Raw genomic sequence first — 15,765 nt, forward strand, 5'->3', positions numbered from 1 at the left:
AGGCTAGATAAGAAGTGAGTAGCAGTGGTCATCTCTGTGGCAGAAGGAATATTTTCCAATCTGTAGCACATATACCCATTTCAAACTAAATAATAAAAACGAAGCCTTTTCCTTCAGCGAGAGGACCCGGCCCAGCAGAACAAGGACACACCACCTGCCAGGAAGATCCCTGTCGGGCGCAGGACTTGCAGCTTCCAGGCCATCTCTCTCTGTATTGTCAGAAGGCCCCTGTGAGGTGTAGTCATGACGCCCCTTCTCAGATGGGAGAACTGAGCCTCTGAGAAGGGGCGGGACTTGCCAAGGTTGCACAGCAGATAAGCACGGAGTGGGATGAAGGAGGGACCCTGGCACCAGAACCCCAGCTCTCGCCTCCCTACCTGGGCTCCCCCAAATCCCAGGAATTCACCTGTGAGACTGCAGAGCTGGCAGTGGGGGAGGTAAAAGAAGTGAGGGGCTTGGCCACTGATGACAATGAGACCCAGGCCCATCCTGCCTTTCTCTGGACCTTAGCACCCATCCGTCCCCGGAGGTTCTAGGCACTGCTCCCTGAGGCCCTCTGGCTCTGTCTCTCCAAGTGTTCATGGTCAGCAGAGAGTTAATGTCCAACTACCCAGCACAGGCCTCTTCTCCAGTAATAAAGCCTGCCCTGTGGGCCCATGGGCTGGAGTAGGGAAGAGATAAGGATTATTCCCAAGCCAAGGACACAGCACACAGGTCCCTAGGGGCCCCCAAGTCCCCAGGTGGAGATCAAGGAGCCTCTCTTGGGCCAGAGACACACCCCAGGTGATATGGTAGGAATCCACCTCCTCCAGGAAGCCTCCGGGCCTGCTAGCCCTGGGGCCTCTCCCTTAGCAGACCATGGAGACCAAGACATACATCTTAGACACATACACCTTCCCAGTGTCACAGAGGCACCCACCCCATTGTGCCAAAGGGACGGCTGAGACCAGAAATGGGTAGGGACTCCCTAAAGGCAACCTGTCAAGACCTGGATCCAGGCCCCCCAGCCCCCAGACCAGGGCTCCAGCCCATGTTCAGCATCAGCCCCGCCACCTGTTGCCCGCAAGACCCAGGGACAACCCCTGGCCTCTGGGACCACCCAGTGAGAGGTTGCTAGGTGTCCTCTGAAGGCTCTGCTCCATGTACGGTGCCTCGGGCTGACTTACGGCCCTGGGGTGCTGTCCCTCACGCACCTGGGGCCAGGCCAGCTGGAGCAGGCAAGCCCTGGGCAGACAGTCAGGGACAGAGCGTCCTCTGGGCCAAAGGCTGTGAGTGGCTGTGGTAATCTGAGGAAATCCTGGGTGCATGGGGGTGTGCCCAGGGTAACCCAAGCCATGAAGTGACCAGGGGTTGCCATGGTTAGGGACAGGTATGGTTTCTGGGTGGGACAATGGCCTGGCTGCTTCTTCAAAGCCCTGCTCTAATCCTACTTCACGCACCCAGTCACAGAATCATAGAGTCAGCGAGTCATTTGAGCTGACTATTGAGCCCTACAATTGTGGCGCACAGCTCCCCAGACCAACAGACACCCAGCATCTCGGGCCCACAGACTATCCAAGCTGGGCACCTTCCAGGCGCCACGACTTGACTTCCAGCCATGAGTCTCTGAAGGAGAAAGACAGCTCAGACACCTCGTGTGGGCTCCACCCCCATGCCCTCCCACCCTCACCCAAAAATCAGTCAGAAAGGCTACTAGTGAAACTTCTAATGAGGTAAATGGTGCAGATCTCAGCGTTCTCTGGAGAATCCACAAACCTCTAGAATTCTTTTCTTTGATCCCACAGTCAACCTAAGTAAGGCTTAATGTTCAGGCTGATTTCTCTGCCGGCTGCCAGTCTACCCTCAAAATTTCACAAACAGGATTCACTGATCTTGGACTCTCTAAAGTTTTGTCCTCCTCTCTCCCTTTTGAATCCTGTGTTTGCCTTTGTTCTTTGATTCAGTCTACCGACTGACTCCCTCACTTACAGAGAACCAGTTTGCCGGCAGGATCACTAAACTACGTGCAAAATAACCAGCTACATGCCTCTGAATTATTCTTAGACATTGTCCGCGGGGTCCCTGGTGGAAACAACTCCCACCTCACTCAGCTCCTCCCCGAAAGGAGATTGTGTCAGGACGTCAGTTCTGCAGTGGCCTCCCTGGGCAGGCAAGTAGGCAGGCTCCCACTCACCTCCAGACCCAAGTGTCAGACTCCACCCAGGCCTGGGTGGATGGCCATGGAGAGCCCCCGGACCATCCTGTGTCCACCTGCTGTCCAGAGAGAGGAGGGAGGAGGGAACCGCCAAGAACTGGGGTGCAGACACCCGTGGGTCCCATGGGATATCTCTGGCCTGGGCTCAAGTCCTAGCTCCCCCCCACCATTGTCTAGGTGACACTGCTCACATCTGGAGGTGCCACTGTGCCCTGCCCCCTGGGTGAGGAAAGGAGTGAGAGGGGCTTTGTCGGTACTAAGGGTCTCCCTGAGAAAGCTGCTTGCTGTGCCAATGCAGTCAACGTACGTCAAGGGCCCAAGCACAGCCTCTTCTTGGGAGCTCAAAGCTACAGAAGGACCCAGAGTGGGGAGGTTGGCAGAGGGCCTCCCGAGCAGCTGAGGCACCACAAATCCAGGACTTCTGAGGGCCCGAGAGTTCCCTGTTGTGCTTCCTCAGGTTCCCTCAGACGCTCCCAGCTCTGTCTCCCTGGCTCCCCTTCACAGTCCTGACAAATCACTCACTTGGCACGGCCCTGCCTCAGGCCTTCTGTTCATGAAGTGCCCCTTCTGAACGCCATCTCCACCAGCGGTCAGGAAGTGACCCAGGAGTGAGACCTCACTCCTACAGACCCTGCGGAACCAGCTCCGCACATCTCTCAGGCACTTATCACCCCACGCCTGCCCTGAGCATGCCCAGCCTGGGGACCTGGCTCAGGGGGCTCCCTCCTGCTCTCTCCTTGTTGTACGTACACCCACAGCTTCCTTCACCCCTGAGCTGCTTGGGCACACAGCTCTGGGCCTGGCTAAGCCTTATAGAGCCTAAGTTTCCCTGTCTGTAAAATGGGACTAGGTCAGCAGTTCTCAGAGTGTGGTCCAAAGACCCCTGAGGGTCCCAGAGACCCTTTCAGGAAGTCCATAAGGTTTTGTCTTCTCCACCTCCATATCTGTGAGGCCAGATTTTCTTCATACACTTCAGCCAAAACAATATCACACCAGTCTGGATGTAAAGCAGATACGGGAATCGGGTTGTCTTCTATTAAGTCAGATACTAAAAATATTTGAAAAAAATATAAAACAATGCCCCTCTTCTTACTAATTGTTTTATGTTGGCAAATATAGTTATTTTTCATAAAAATACATTATCCTGTAATGGATTTTTTGTGGTTACTTTTGAATGTCTCAGTTAAATTTCTAATATGTTAAATATCAATAGATACAACCCACATAAACAAAAGCTCTTTGAGGTCTTCAATAATTTTTAAGAACATAAAGCATTCCTGAGGCCAGAAAGTGTGAGAATCTCTAGACTAAATGATCTTGATGGGCCCTTCTTGTTCTCATGGTCTCTCAGCTCACCTCTTGGGATCAGCTCACTCCTGGCTGAGTGAGATGCTCTTTATGTGTCCTCTTGAGTTTCAGGGTGGGGGAGTGTGCGGGTGTGTGTATGACTGGTTCTAATTTCAAGGGTTTGGGGAATCAAGGAGCATGTCCATCCTCCATCCCCTTCAAGAGGACACAGACTTCCAACCCATCCCCTCTTGACCTTAAGGACCCGTGGCAGGTCCTGACCCCACAGCAAACCCAGGGAGAGCAGCAGATCCCCCATCTCTGGGCAAAGCACTGAGCCTGTCACCGTCCCCTCCCTGGTCTGGCCTCCCGGCGGTTTCAGCCCTACGGAGGCACATGAACCTTTAGAAAAAAACCTCCCAGTTCTCCAATCACAGACCACACAAGCCAGAGCCCAAAAGAGAGGATGAGCCACAGACCCGAGCGGCTGTGGGCATGGGCTGAGTCCCTGGTCCCCAGTGGCCAGCTGCAGAGGCTGGGCGGGGCTGGCTGCAAGTCAGAGGGACTGAAAGTGGGCGGGGCTGCTGGCAGGCGGGGCGGCACTCACGTAGATGAGATGGTCTCGGTATCTAATGAGCAGGTTGCGCAGGATGCCAGCTTCGTTGAGGTCCCCCAAGCGGATCATGTCCTCCACGCCGTGGACCGACGTGGGGTGCATGGGCTTGATGTGCCTGGCATTCTGCGGGGAGATCCAGTGTTCCTGCGGGGAGGCACAGGGGCTAACGTAAGCGAGTTGCGTCCTCCTGGCTGCACTTTGCTAGAGAAGAGTCCCGGGAGGGGCGGGAACCCCGGGTACCTGCGACCCCATAAGGGCCTCTCCTGCAGCCAAACACTATCATTTCTAACATCTGTGAGGATGTTAGCGCCCACCCCTACCCTTCATGGACCACTCTTCCTCCTCTTAGGGGATTCTCTCTGCAGACCTAAGAGGTGGGCATGGCAGGGATTTTGGCCCTACCTCATGGTTGTCATAAAGGGGATTAGTCTCTCCAGTCACCTTACAGGATGGAGTGGAAAGTGTAATCACTGGAGTTAGACAGACTTGGCTTCAAATCCAAACTCCGATAAACAAAGGCACAAGAATTATTCAGATAGTGCAATATTTCCTGCTGCCACGGGGGGCAGATGGTTGCACATCTGGGCAATAGCCTTTGTTCTTTCAACAAGTTTGTGAAGCCGAGGTTTCCTCTGGCCTCCCCCAGGTGGTCTCCAGCACCCTCTACTCACAGCCCCAGCTTCTCAGAGAAGTGAGAATCTCTCCTGTGCTCTGCAGTGTGGCTACATACAACCTGAGTCAAGCCTCCAAAGCCCTCTGGGGCCCCCTCCTTGTTCCCAAATGCCGGAACCCTGGGAGCCTCAGGACCAGGCAGAAAGCTGACTGGTTCCCCAGGCTGGGGTCGATGCCTCCTCTGGTCTCCCACATACCCTAGGTCTCCCATTGCAAGGCAATGGTCACTGCCACTGTCGGAGCGCAGTTCTGGCCCTGACCCCTCAGTTTTCCCCAAGGCTGGTTCCATGTCTGCTATACGCCTGGTTCACAGTGCCTCATATAGAGGCCGGGCACAAATGACGTGGCAGGGGATCCCCGATGAGACAGATGGCCGGCTGGGGACTACTAGGAACCAGTCTGAATTAAAAGCAGAGTCCTAGTCATGGAGAGACCCCAGAAGTCCCCTATTGCAGCCCCCTCACGTCACATGAGAAAATAGGATCAGAGGACCACGGCCCTCAGAGAGGTGAGGGGCAGGCCAGAGATTGTTCATGACTCCAGTTTCCCTGGCATTTCATGGCACCTCCTGGGCCAGGGCATTACATTCCAGGTCAGGCCCTCAGACAGCCCTGACATGAATGCGCCTGGTGGTGAGATCAAAGAACCTGCCGACTTTCCAATCCCGTGTGGAACATTCCTCTCTCCCACCCTATTTCTTGATAAAAGCTGATCCAATTGGAAAATTCCCTTTCCCTGACTCGGTCCTAAGCCCTGGAATGGGCCAGAGGGGAGAGGACGTTGGGCAGGCTGTCTGCCTTCCCCGCTCGACCCCAGCCTCTGGTCCCATAATTCCTCCCCGAGACACTTCCGCACAGAGTTAAGAGGTGGCTCAGCCACTGTAAGACCTGTAGCCCTGTGCACATCACTTTGCTTTCCTGAACCTCTACAACCTCATCTATGAAATGGGAATGAGATTGACAATCCCTTTTTCTTGGAGATGTTGGGAGGGTTAATTGACACAATAATGGCCAACCTCTGTTTCACTCCTGCCAGGTCTAAAAAGCACTGGTGCCTGATAATTGCTCAACCAGTGCTGGGTATTATCACTTTAATGTTTTCCAGTTTTTGTTGCAAAAGAGATGTATGTTCTCATTTGTTTCTCTTAACATCTCATCATGGAATTACCAGTCCCGTTTTACAGCGAGGAGTCACATTGGAGAGGTAAAGTGGCGTGCTCAGTTAGATGGCAGAGCTGAGCCTTTCCCCGCCCCTTTCCTGCATGGAAGGTCGCCCGGCTGAGGTCAGCAGCGCTCAGGTCAACGTCCACAGACACCTACAGCACAGATCAAAGTGTAACCAGGGCAGAAACTGAGGCCTGGTCCTGAAGGCATACCAGCGAGAGACAGAGAGGGAACATGGCCAATTCTAGGGCCTGGGGGCACATTTGGGAAAGAGCTGGCCTGGCACTGAGCTCAGAGAGGCAAGGACCACCTGCTCTGTAGAGGAAGGGAAGGAGGGGTACATCTGCCAACGAGAACAGCTTGGACGAAAGCAGAGCCTGAGGACTCCAGCGAGGACGGAACCATGACCCTTCCATCCATTCAGCAGGTCTTTACAGAGGACCTTCTCTGGGAGGCCTTTTGTTGTGCTCTGGGGAACCAGATGTGATCCACCTGGTCCCTGCCCTCAAGCTGAGGGAGTCTGTGGGCAGACAGAGGGCTCAAAGATGGTGGCCTGGAGGTGGGGTGGGGGGAGAGAGTGGGAGTAGGAAAGGCTGGTGAAAGGGGAGGCCAGAAGCCGCTAGGGGCCCAATGCCACGGAAGCAAACCCAGCCCCCTAACCTGCTCCCAGCCAGCCAGCCACATCCCTCCCCCTTCTGCAGCCCCTGTTCTCAGGGGGCAAGTGGGAGGGGACCTCTGGGGTCCGGTGACACAGTTATGGGACACCATCTGACATGCAACATGACCCAGATGAAACTCAAGCCTGCAGGCAGAGTCCCTGGGCCCCACCCGGGGGGTCCAGGCTAGCTTGTGGGCCTGTGTGTGCTGCCAGCCAAATCCGTGTCCCCCTTCTGAGGCTGCAACCTCACAGGGGCTTCCTGGAAGGCCCTGGAACTGGAGCCTCTGGAATGACATTGCAGGCACTCCACTTCCAAAGCTCAGGGGACAAAAGTGTGGTTAACAGAACCTGAGCTCTAAAGCTGCCACTGAGATGCTGGGAGAGGAAACTCCCACACAGAACCCAGAAGTCCCGGATCCTGACCCCAGCACCATCATTCACTAGCTGTGTGACTCGTCCTGAGGGTCCCTCTCTGGACTCCAGTTTCACCTTGGGGTAACAGTTGCTGTCCTCCCTGCCTTTCACAGACACTGTGAGGACCTAAAGATAGAACATCGGTCAAAGGGCTTTGCAAACCCCAAGGCGGGTATCCCTGGGGGCTGCAGGGTAACAGTGATGCCCCTGCCTCCTCCACGTTCAGTACCAGGCCTCCAGCGTCCTGAGCCCTCCCCTGGCCCTCAACAGAGCCTTCTTCTCCAAGTCACTGCACCCTCTTTCACCCCCATCAAACTAAGAGGCTAAGATGGGGACTGTCTCTATGCCCCCAGCGCCGGCCACACCATCAGGCACAACCCAGATTACGGTGGAACCTAATCTCTCTCGTCCTCCATGTCCCCACTAAGCTGTACATGTGCCCCTGCCGCATACACACATGCCATGCACGTGCACACATGTCCAGAGTTCCCAGGCTTCCCCTCTGGGCCCTCCTCAGGGCCACGTTCTCTAAGGCAGGACCCTGACTTAAGACCTTTTCTTCCCTCCCCAAGGCCCCACTCTCACTGTCTATCAAACTTACACTTCCTGTGACCCTTTTCTTCAGGGCCACAAGAGATAAAGCATTCAACTGTTAGACTAATTCCAGGGCAGCGTCAGGGTGGACAGTGAATTCGTGTGATGCCATAACCCCACAGAACGAGAGCGGGCATTTTCAGACCCCTCACCCTCTTCTGAGGCATTCACGTGTGATCTCACATATGAATCAATAACCCTGAGAGGGTTCAGAAGGGAAAGAGATTTGGCCAAGTTTGCATAGCTAGCAAGTGGGCAGGATGGGATTTGAATCCAGTCTGTCTGACCCGAAAGCACCCCTGTACCTGAGGAGCTCCCAGCCCGGTGCCACCCCCTGCCCCACTGTACACACCGGTATGCCCACACAGACACACATTTCTAATACCAGGCAGAATGGACTGAAGTGCTGGTGGAACTAGAACAGGTAGCCTGGGGCAGAAGGGGAGGCTCCCTCCCATGGGGGTGATGGGGAAAGCTCCATGGGGGAAGGGAGTTCTGAGAGGCAGAAGCGGGGCACAGGCACTGCCTCCATCCCCCTGAGGCAGGTCACCTGTCAGCCTGTGTCCCCCCCAAGGCCTGGGGGCGGGGTGGCAGCGGGCTACTCACATTGCCTTCATCGTCCACCACCTGGATCTGCCCAGAGTCACAGAGCTTCACCACTGCCCCGATGGGCACATCAAACTCCTGCCCGGATCTCAGGTCCATCCAGACATAGTCCCCCTGTGGGTGAGAGAGGCCCAGGCCAGGTGAGCAGGGAGGGGGATCAGGTACTCCTTCCAAGCAGTCCTGTGCCCACCCCTCCACCACCAGAGGCCCTTGTGCCAACCACAGAAGAGGGAAGAGAAGGGAACTGGCACTGTGGAAGCCATGGTGCCAGGCCCTGGGCTGGGCACGATGTAGTGTCATCAATCCCTCCTCTGGGGCAGCTGTTACTGTCCCCAATTTATAATGAGTAAGCAGAGGCTCAGAGAGGGGAAGAGCCAACACCACACAGCTGGGCAGCTTCAAGCCCAGGCCTGTCCAAAGCCCTGACCTCTCCCCAAGACGCTACATCCCACACATGTACAGCAGACTCATTGAAGTTTAGGCAGAAACACTTCCCCTCTGTCCTAAAGGAGGCGTACCCCCAGGACATTCAAACAGCCTCTGTCACCTCCTTGGTCAACACCCACAGTCACAGTTATGGCTTCCCTGCAGTGATGCTGCTCTGTGCCAGGCCCCGTGATATATGTGGGCATTGCTCTCAGCCACACTGTCTCCTGGCTTGTGGGGACATCCCGATCTGGGGCCAGGGGAGCATTCTATTTGTGTCCCCTGCAGCGTTCAGCAAAAGGCCTGGCTCCCACTACACGCTCAGTAAGGGTTCACAGAAGCCAAATCTACAACCCAGAGTCGGAAACTGGACTTAGAACAACCACTCTCAGCACTGATGCATTCAACATGCGTGTACTGAGCACATACTGGGTACAAGGCACTGAGGGATCTAAATGCTGGGGATCGAGCAGTGAGCATGGAGCCCACATTCTAGTTGGGAGGAGACAGAAAACAAACAACTGAGCAAGTACACGGTCACTTGGGATGGCGGTAGTGCTGTGATGGAAGTGAGCACACCAACGCTGGAGAAAGACAGAGCCGGCCAACCGGAGACTCATTCGCCGGAGAAGCCACTCTATGAAGGAAACCTCTGAGCTGAGACCTGAAGGGCGAAAAGCAGTCAGGCTAGGAAAGAGCAAGGGTAGAAATCTGGGCAGCGGAAATGATAAGTGCAAAGGCCCTGAGGCAGGAAGGAACCGCAAAGAGGTGGTTGTTGCAGGACCTGATGAGAGAGAGAGATGGGCAAGATTCAGGACTCATAGACTCTCATTGGCCTGGAGGTAAAAGTTTGAATTTTATTCTAATCTTTTTTTTTTTTTTTTTTTTTTTTTTTTTTTTTTTTGCGGTACGCGGGCCTCTCACTGTTGTGGTCTCTCCTGTTGCAGAACACAGGCTCCGGACGCACAGGCTCAGCGGCCATGGCTCACAGGCCCAGCCACTCCGCGGCATGTGGGATCCGCCCGGACCGGGGCACGAACCCATGTCCCCTGCATTGGCAGGCGGACTCTCAACCACTGTGCCACCAGGGAAGCCCTTATTCTAATCTTAATAAGAGTATTTTTTTGGGGTGGTTCCCAAGTTCCCCAGAAGGGTAAGAGAACTTAGACATCCTAATAAAAATATAACTTCCTATCAAGCGGAAGTTAAAAGCATAACAGTTGCTAAAACTGATTCACAATGAAATAAGCCCATGGGGATGGCCCAGGGGAAACAGCTCTGGGCTATGAGACTGGGATCCAGGACCCACTTGGCCTCCAGTAAATCGCTAACCTCTTTGAGCTTCAGTTTCCACATGCCTCAGTGAGGCGTGGGCTTGGTGAGTCCCAAGGCCAACTCTTCACTGTTTCAGCCTCCTCCTGTTCCCATCAGAACCAACTACTTTTCAGCCACAGCCGCCATTATGGGCCTTCACTTCATGGGAGGTTAGCACATGTTAGAAACAGGCTAGCTTCAAACCCAAGCTGTCTCCCAGAGAACGTGAGAAAAATTGGAGAGCATCTGGGATGGGAGGAGAACTCATGCGTTTGCTGAGCATCTACTGTGTGCCCAGGCTGCATGACTGCTTCCCATTTAATCCTCACGACTGCTTTAGTCCCAAGTCCAAGATGTGCTTCTGGCCACACTCCTCGCCCTCTCTAAGCGCCAGCCCAGGACCACCTGACACACACCTGCTCAGGCTGTTCTGTTCCAACTGCCCCCAATCTCACTCCACCTTTCCACTGAGTGGACACCCAAAGCAAATAGCAACTCTTCCCTGGCCTCTCCTCACTGCCGCACCTTCTACCTCCTCCCCAATTCCTAAAGAGTTAGTTCATTCATTCAGTACATATCTGTGGAGGGTCCGCTGTGGGCCAGTTTCACTCCAGACCCTGGGGCCAGAGCAGTGAACAGAGGGGAAAGCAGAGGGCCTAGTAAGGGCCAGCCCAGGTTGGAGCTAGATGAGGGGGCGCTTGGAGGATACGGGCAGCACCAGGGCACACAGGGCCCTGGGAGCCATGGACAGACGTTGGACTTTCTTTTAAGTAGGACAAGTAGCCACTGGAAGGTTTTAAAGCAGGAGAGAAAGGCATGATGGATTTACATTTTCAAAACTTCCCCTGGCTGCTGTGTAAAGAACACAGGCTCTCCTCCAGTCTTCGGGGCCCCTGGACTTGCCCCTTAACAGCCAGCACCACTCTGGGTCATCACCATGGGTGTCCACTCCCCGCTAGCCTGCAGCCCCGTGAGGGCAGGGCTGGTCTGAGTCTTCCATTGGTGACTCCCCAGAACCAAACATAGAGAAACAGTTCTTCTCTCAGTGAGACAGAGAATCAGAATGTGAAACAGCGTGTATGTGAGCGTGTGTGTGAGTAGGTAAGAGGGAGCATGTGACAGAGTTCGTGTGTGAGAGAGAGAAAGAGAGAGACTACCTGATTCCCAGAGGCCAGCGGTGGCGGGCAGTGGCACCAGGACATTGCTCTATGCAAACTCAATACCCCTGCAACAGGCCAGGTAGTGACTTACATGCTTCCCTGTAATTAACTGTCTCATTGAACCTTATGACAACGCTTAGGCAGGGCATTCTCTCTCTACTTCATCTCCTCAAAGAGGTCAAGAAACATGTCCAAGGTCACACGGGTGTTTTGTGGTAGAGCTGGGAATGAAGCCCACGCCTGGCAAACTCCAAATTCAGTGCTCTCTCCCTACATCCCCTGGGCCCCACCCTGAACCCAGCTCTGCAAGCAGAACAGGAAGCACTGATAGGGTCCCTGGCTGGAGATGGTTTGTGGACCCAAAAGGCAAACTGGAAGCTCCAGCTAAGGGCAGCAAAGCAAACAGAAATGTCTAGAACCCTCCTAGCCTAGGACTGTCACCAGGAGGGTGGCGACTTAACTTTCTCTTCTCTTGGTCTGAACTCGAGGAAAGAGGCTAAAATGGCAGCTAAGAGGCTTCAGGGAGGAATCTGGGACCTGAGAACCTCTGAGGGGGACAGTTCCCATGGTCCCATGGAAAGTACTTGGGGCATCAGAATGCAGCTGGGTTGTAAGGGTCCCCATTTTACAGATGAGGAAACTGAGGCCGAAAGAGAGAAAGGGATTTGGCCATAGTCACTCATCAAATCAGTGACTGATGAGACCGTGAGCATCTGCAGGGGCAGAGCCTGAACCCAAAACAGGGCAGGTCAGGAATCGTTGGATGCATGAAGGAAGGAGCAGAGGAAGGAAGATGTAAAAGAACATGACACCTTTTTGAGGGGCAGGAGAGGGGAGGAGAGGAAAGGGGCACTGGGCTCAGGTCTAACCCCACCAGCCCCTCCCCACAGCTGGATTCCAGGCAGCCCATGACTGTATCTGGCCCCATTCCTACCACTCCACTGTGAGGGGTGCCCCACTAGGGACCTCACCCGGAATCAAAAGTTCCATTTGTGTAGACACCTGCCTCTGTGTGGCTGTGTAACCTGGGGCAAGTTCCAGCTTCTCTGCTGTCAGTTTTGAGTGGTTCCCAGCCCCAGAACGGTGAGTTCCTAGATGGATTTGCCTAAATGTTCTCAAGGGTACACCACAACCGTAGTGGGGGCTTCCTCCAGGGAAGCTGGCCCACATCCACAATGAACACAAGGTAAAGAGTTCTGGGTTCAGGTCCCAGTTCTGCCACTAACGCTGTGTGACTCTGGGTAAGTCTTTCAGTCTCTCTGAGCCTTAGAGTTCAACAACCTTAACAGGAAAGGAGTCAGTGCTTGTGAAGATGAGAGACCCACGCAAAGGGAAGTTGTCTTTGCTGTCCACCCACCTTCCCTCATGAGCCCAGGATCAGATCAATATCAACTCCCCGCAGGGCCTTAGCCTTACATGCCTCTTTCCTCCTCTGGGGCAGGGGCTGAGGTTCAGTCCCCGTTTGTGCAATGAAAAGGAGTCTGTCTCAGGACACTCCCCCCACCCTCACTTATCCTCATAGTCACTCCGGGACATTGGTTACATTAGCCCCATTTTCACAGGTGAGAAAGATGGGCCAGCTGACTTGCCAGGGGCGCCAGTGAGCAAGGAAGTGTCTGGTTGCTAATCTTCGGTGGAGGAGGGGACCCGCGGGCTATGCTTTCCTTCTACCAGCCGGTCAGCCAGTCCACAAACGTCTTCCCGAGCCCCCTCCGTGCACCTGGAGTCACCCCCTGCTCTGGACCCGGGCAAGGGCAGGGAAGCCCCTTCCCAGCGCTGGCCCATCCACCTCCCGTTTTCCAGCTGCACAAGCTCCGCGCCCAGGCAGGGGCAGCTGGGGGCCAAGTTCCCGCCGGGCGTCTAGGGCCGCGCGGCACCAGAGGGCTCAGGTGTGCGTGCACCCTGGGGCTTTGCGACCCTGCGGCCCGCCTGGCTCCAGACAGGCGGGGAAACCGAGGCCCAGGACCGGGTCCGCGGGGCGCGTCCTCCCCCTCCCGACCCGGGCCTCACCGGCAGGACCGCGTATGTCTTCAACGCCTGGTTCAGGCTACGCAACAGCGCCCACTTGCCCGGCTGCTTGGCGCGCGCCTCGGCAGGGTCGCCGGGGTCAGCGGCGTCCTCGGGGCTGGCGGGGTCTGCGGGATGGGCAGGGGGCTCCATGGCGCGGAGGGCCTAGCGGCGGCTATGGTGGCAACACGTCTCTAGCTCCCTAATTCACCTAATCCCGTGCGCGCCGCCCGCCGGGGAACCCTAAACCCGGCCATCTGCCGCGGGCCCATGGCAACGGCGGCTTAGGTGACGCCCGCTGGCGGGAACGAGGAGGGGGCGCCCGCGCCGCCCCAGCCCCCTCCCATCCTGGCGCGACCCCAACACCCAACATCGTCGGGGATTCCAGGCCCGCCTCACCAGGACCTCTGCGAACGGCACCCAGGAAACGAGATGCGGGGCCTCGGCAAAAACGAGGCACCTGGAACCTCACCTTGACCGCAGTTTTGGAGAAAATCAGTATGTTTTCTGCGGAAAGAAACGTGGGGATGTTATGGAGTGGAACACAATAAACTTCGTAAATTTTTTAAGACTAAAGGGAAGGTGCGTCAAAGATCTTTCTGGCCCACTGGCTGCCTCTGGGGAATGAGGGCAGATAAAAGCCTTGAGGTTGGGAGGGGACTTTATGGGGAAAGCCCTGGAAGAGTCTCTGGTCCTCACCCAGCCTCTGAGGCCAGCCAGCTGGTGATCTCCAGGTCAAAGAGGAGGCACTGAGGCCTAAAGGAGGGGCGTCCCCTTGTTCCCCAGGACAGCAAGTCACCCCTAATGGCTCAGAGCTCACCCCACAGTGGGTGCCAAGCTGGGCTCCTGTGTCCTGGCAGCCACACAGGACTGGGTGCCAGCCTGGGTCCATGCTGGGCTGCAAGCCACAGTGGCCACTGTCCCATCCAGAAGGTGTGGAATGCCCAGGCCCTATGACTCTCCTCCTACACCTGCCTCCTTCTCTCTCCCTACTTATCTTTATCCTCTCCCCTCTTTTCTCCTATTCTCTCTTCAAGGTCTCATTTTTGGCCCTCAGCGTTGCCTGAAATCCTGGAAGACCCAACTTTCTGTTCTAGAGGAGCAAACCACAGCGGGGAGTAGAGGGAATGACAAGGAAGGAGACAGTGATGTCTCACACAGAACTCGGAGCTGCCCCTCTGGACCTGGGCTTCCTTCTACACGCCCCCCCCCCCTTTTCCAGCCTCGAGGACCCAGCGCTCTGCCACCCAGCACACAGATGACTGTTGGCAATGATTCCCACCCATTTCCTGTGCCCTCTCAGGGGCTCTGCTCTCAGAAGGGGTCCTTTCCAGAGTTAAGCCCAGAACAAGCACACCTACCCCTGCCCACCCTCCTAGGAGAGTCCGTGGGGACAGGAACCAGACCCTCAGACCCAGGGAGGTGCTAGAGTTGGGCTTCCAGGCATCCTTCCATCTGTCTATTTAAAAAACCTTCACAGGGACTCCCCTGGTGGTCCAGTAGTTAAGACTCCGCCTTCCAATGCAGGGGACATGGGTTCGATCCCTGGTCAGATCCCACGAACTAAGATCCCACGTGCTGCAGGGCAACTAAGCCAGCACGCCTCAGCTACTGAGCCCAAGAGCCACAACTAGAGAGCCCGTATGCCACAACTACAGAGCCCACATGCTCTGGAGCCTGCACGCCACAACTAGAGAGAAGCCCACGCACCGCAACGAGAGATCCTGCATGTTGCAACTAAGACCCAACACAGCCAAAAATAAATAAATATTTTTAAAATTAAAAAAAAAACAAAAACCTTCACAGGCTCAGGCTAAAGCTTAGGGGACACCGTCCTCAGAGCTTCCAGCCTGGGGGTGGACAAACCCAGACACAGATAAGGATGGTACCACCAGATAAGGGACAGATTAACCCTGGAGAGACAGGATAGAATGGCTCCTATGAGATTGGACTCTGGACCCAACACCAGTTCAATGATGACAAGGCCATTCACATGCTGTGTGATCTTGGGCAAGTTCTTCAACCCCCATGTGCTTTTGTTTTCTCATTTGTCGGATAACAGGATAACAGTACCTCATTAGGTGCTTGTGAGGGTTAAACAGGTCGTGTGTAACTCACTCAGATCGGTGCCTGTTAGAGCAAATGCTGTGTGAGTGTTAGTTATTATTAACTGAGCAAGTCATGTTGTTGTGGTGTTGTGATTATTTAGGCAGGTATGAGGGAGAAGGGTGTTCCAGAAAAGAAAACAGCAAAGCACAGAGAAGCAGAGGTAAGGAGGAAGAGATGGTGAAACAAGTCTGGTGGATGGAGAGAGGCCCCATGAGAGAGACCTAGTAAAGTACTGAGAGACTGGCCCTCCCTGACCCAGACCCACTACTCAACACCCTGCACCCAGGCCACCCCTGAGATGAAGTCTAGGAGTAGGTCCCTTCCCTGCAGGTGGCTGCACACCAGGTCTGGGAGGCAGGTCTAATGCCCCTGGGACCCACTCTGGCATCACACCAGACTCTCTCCCAGAGCCAGGGCTCACTGCTCCCCCAGCCTTGTCTCCTGCTGCCCGGCCACACAGGACAGGGCCTCCTACCTTTGCTTATGCTGAGTCCTCTGCTAGGAACGCTCCACCTCCACCATACTCTTCCCTGCCCCCACTTAGC

General features: G+C 55.2%; 1 protein-coding gene across 1 annotated transcript in view; it reads right to left on the reverse strand.

The window, feature by feature from the left end:
* The window catches only part of MYO7A (myosin VIIA), a 102,653-nt gene that overhangs the window by 77,824 nt on the left and 9,064 nt on the right, over positions 1-15,765 (reverse strand). Inside the window, exons 3-4 of the mRNA XM_065881628.1 lie at positions 8,205-8,318; positions 4,089-4,241 (exon numbers count right to left, since the gene is read on the reverse strand). Coding sequence (XP_065737700.1) covers positions 4,089-4,241; positions 8,205-8,318 — 267 coding nt within the window. The remainder of the gene's footprint in view (positions 1-4,088; positions 4,242-8,204; positions 8,319-15,765) is intronic.

The sequence above is a fragment of the Phocoena phocoena genome, chromosome 8 (assembly GCF_963924675.1).
Source record: "Phocoena phocoena chromosome 8, mPhoPho1.1, whole genome shotgun sequence".
Taxonomy (NCBI): Eukaryota; Metazoa; Chordata; class Mammalia; order Artiodactyla; family Phocoenidae; genus Phocoena; species Phocoena phocoena.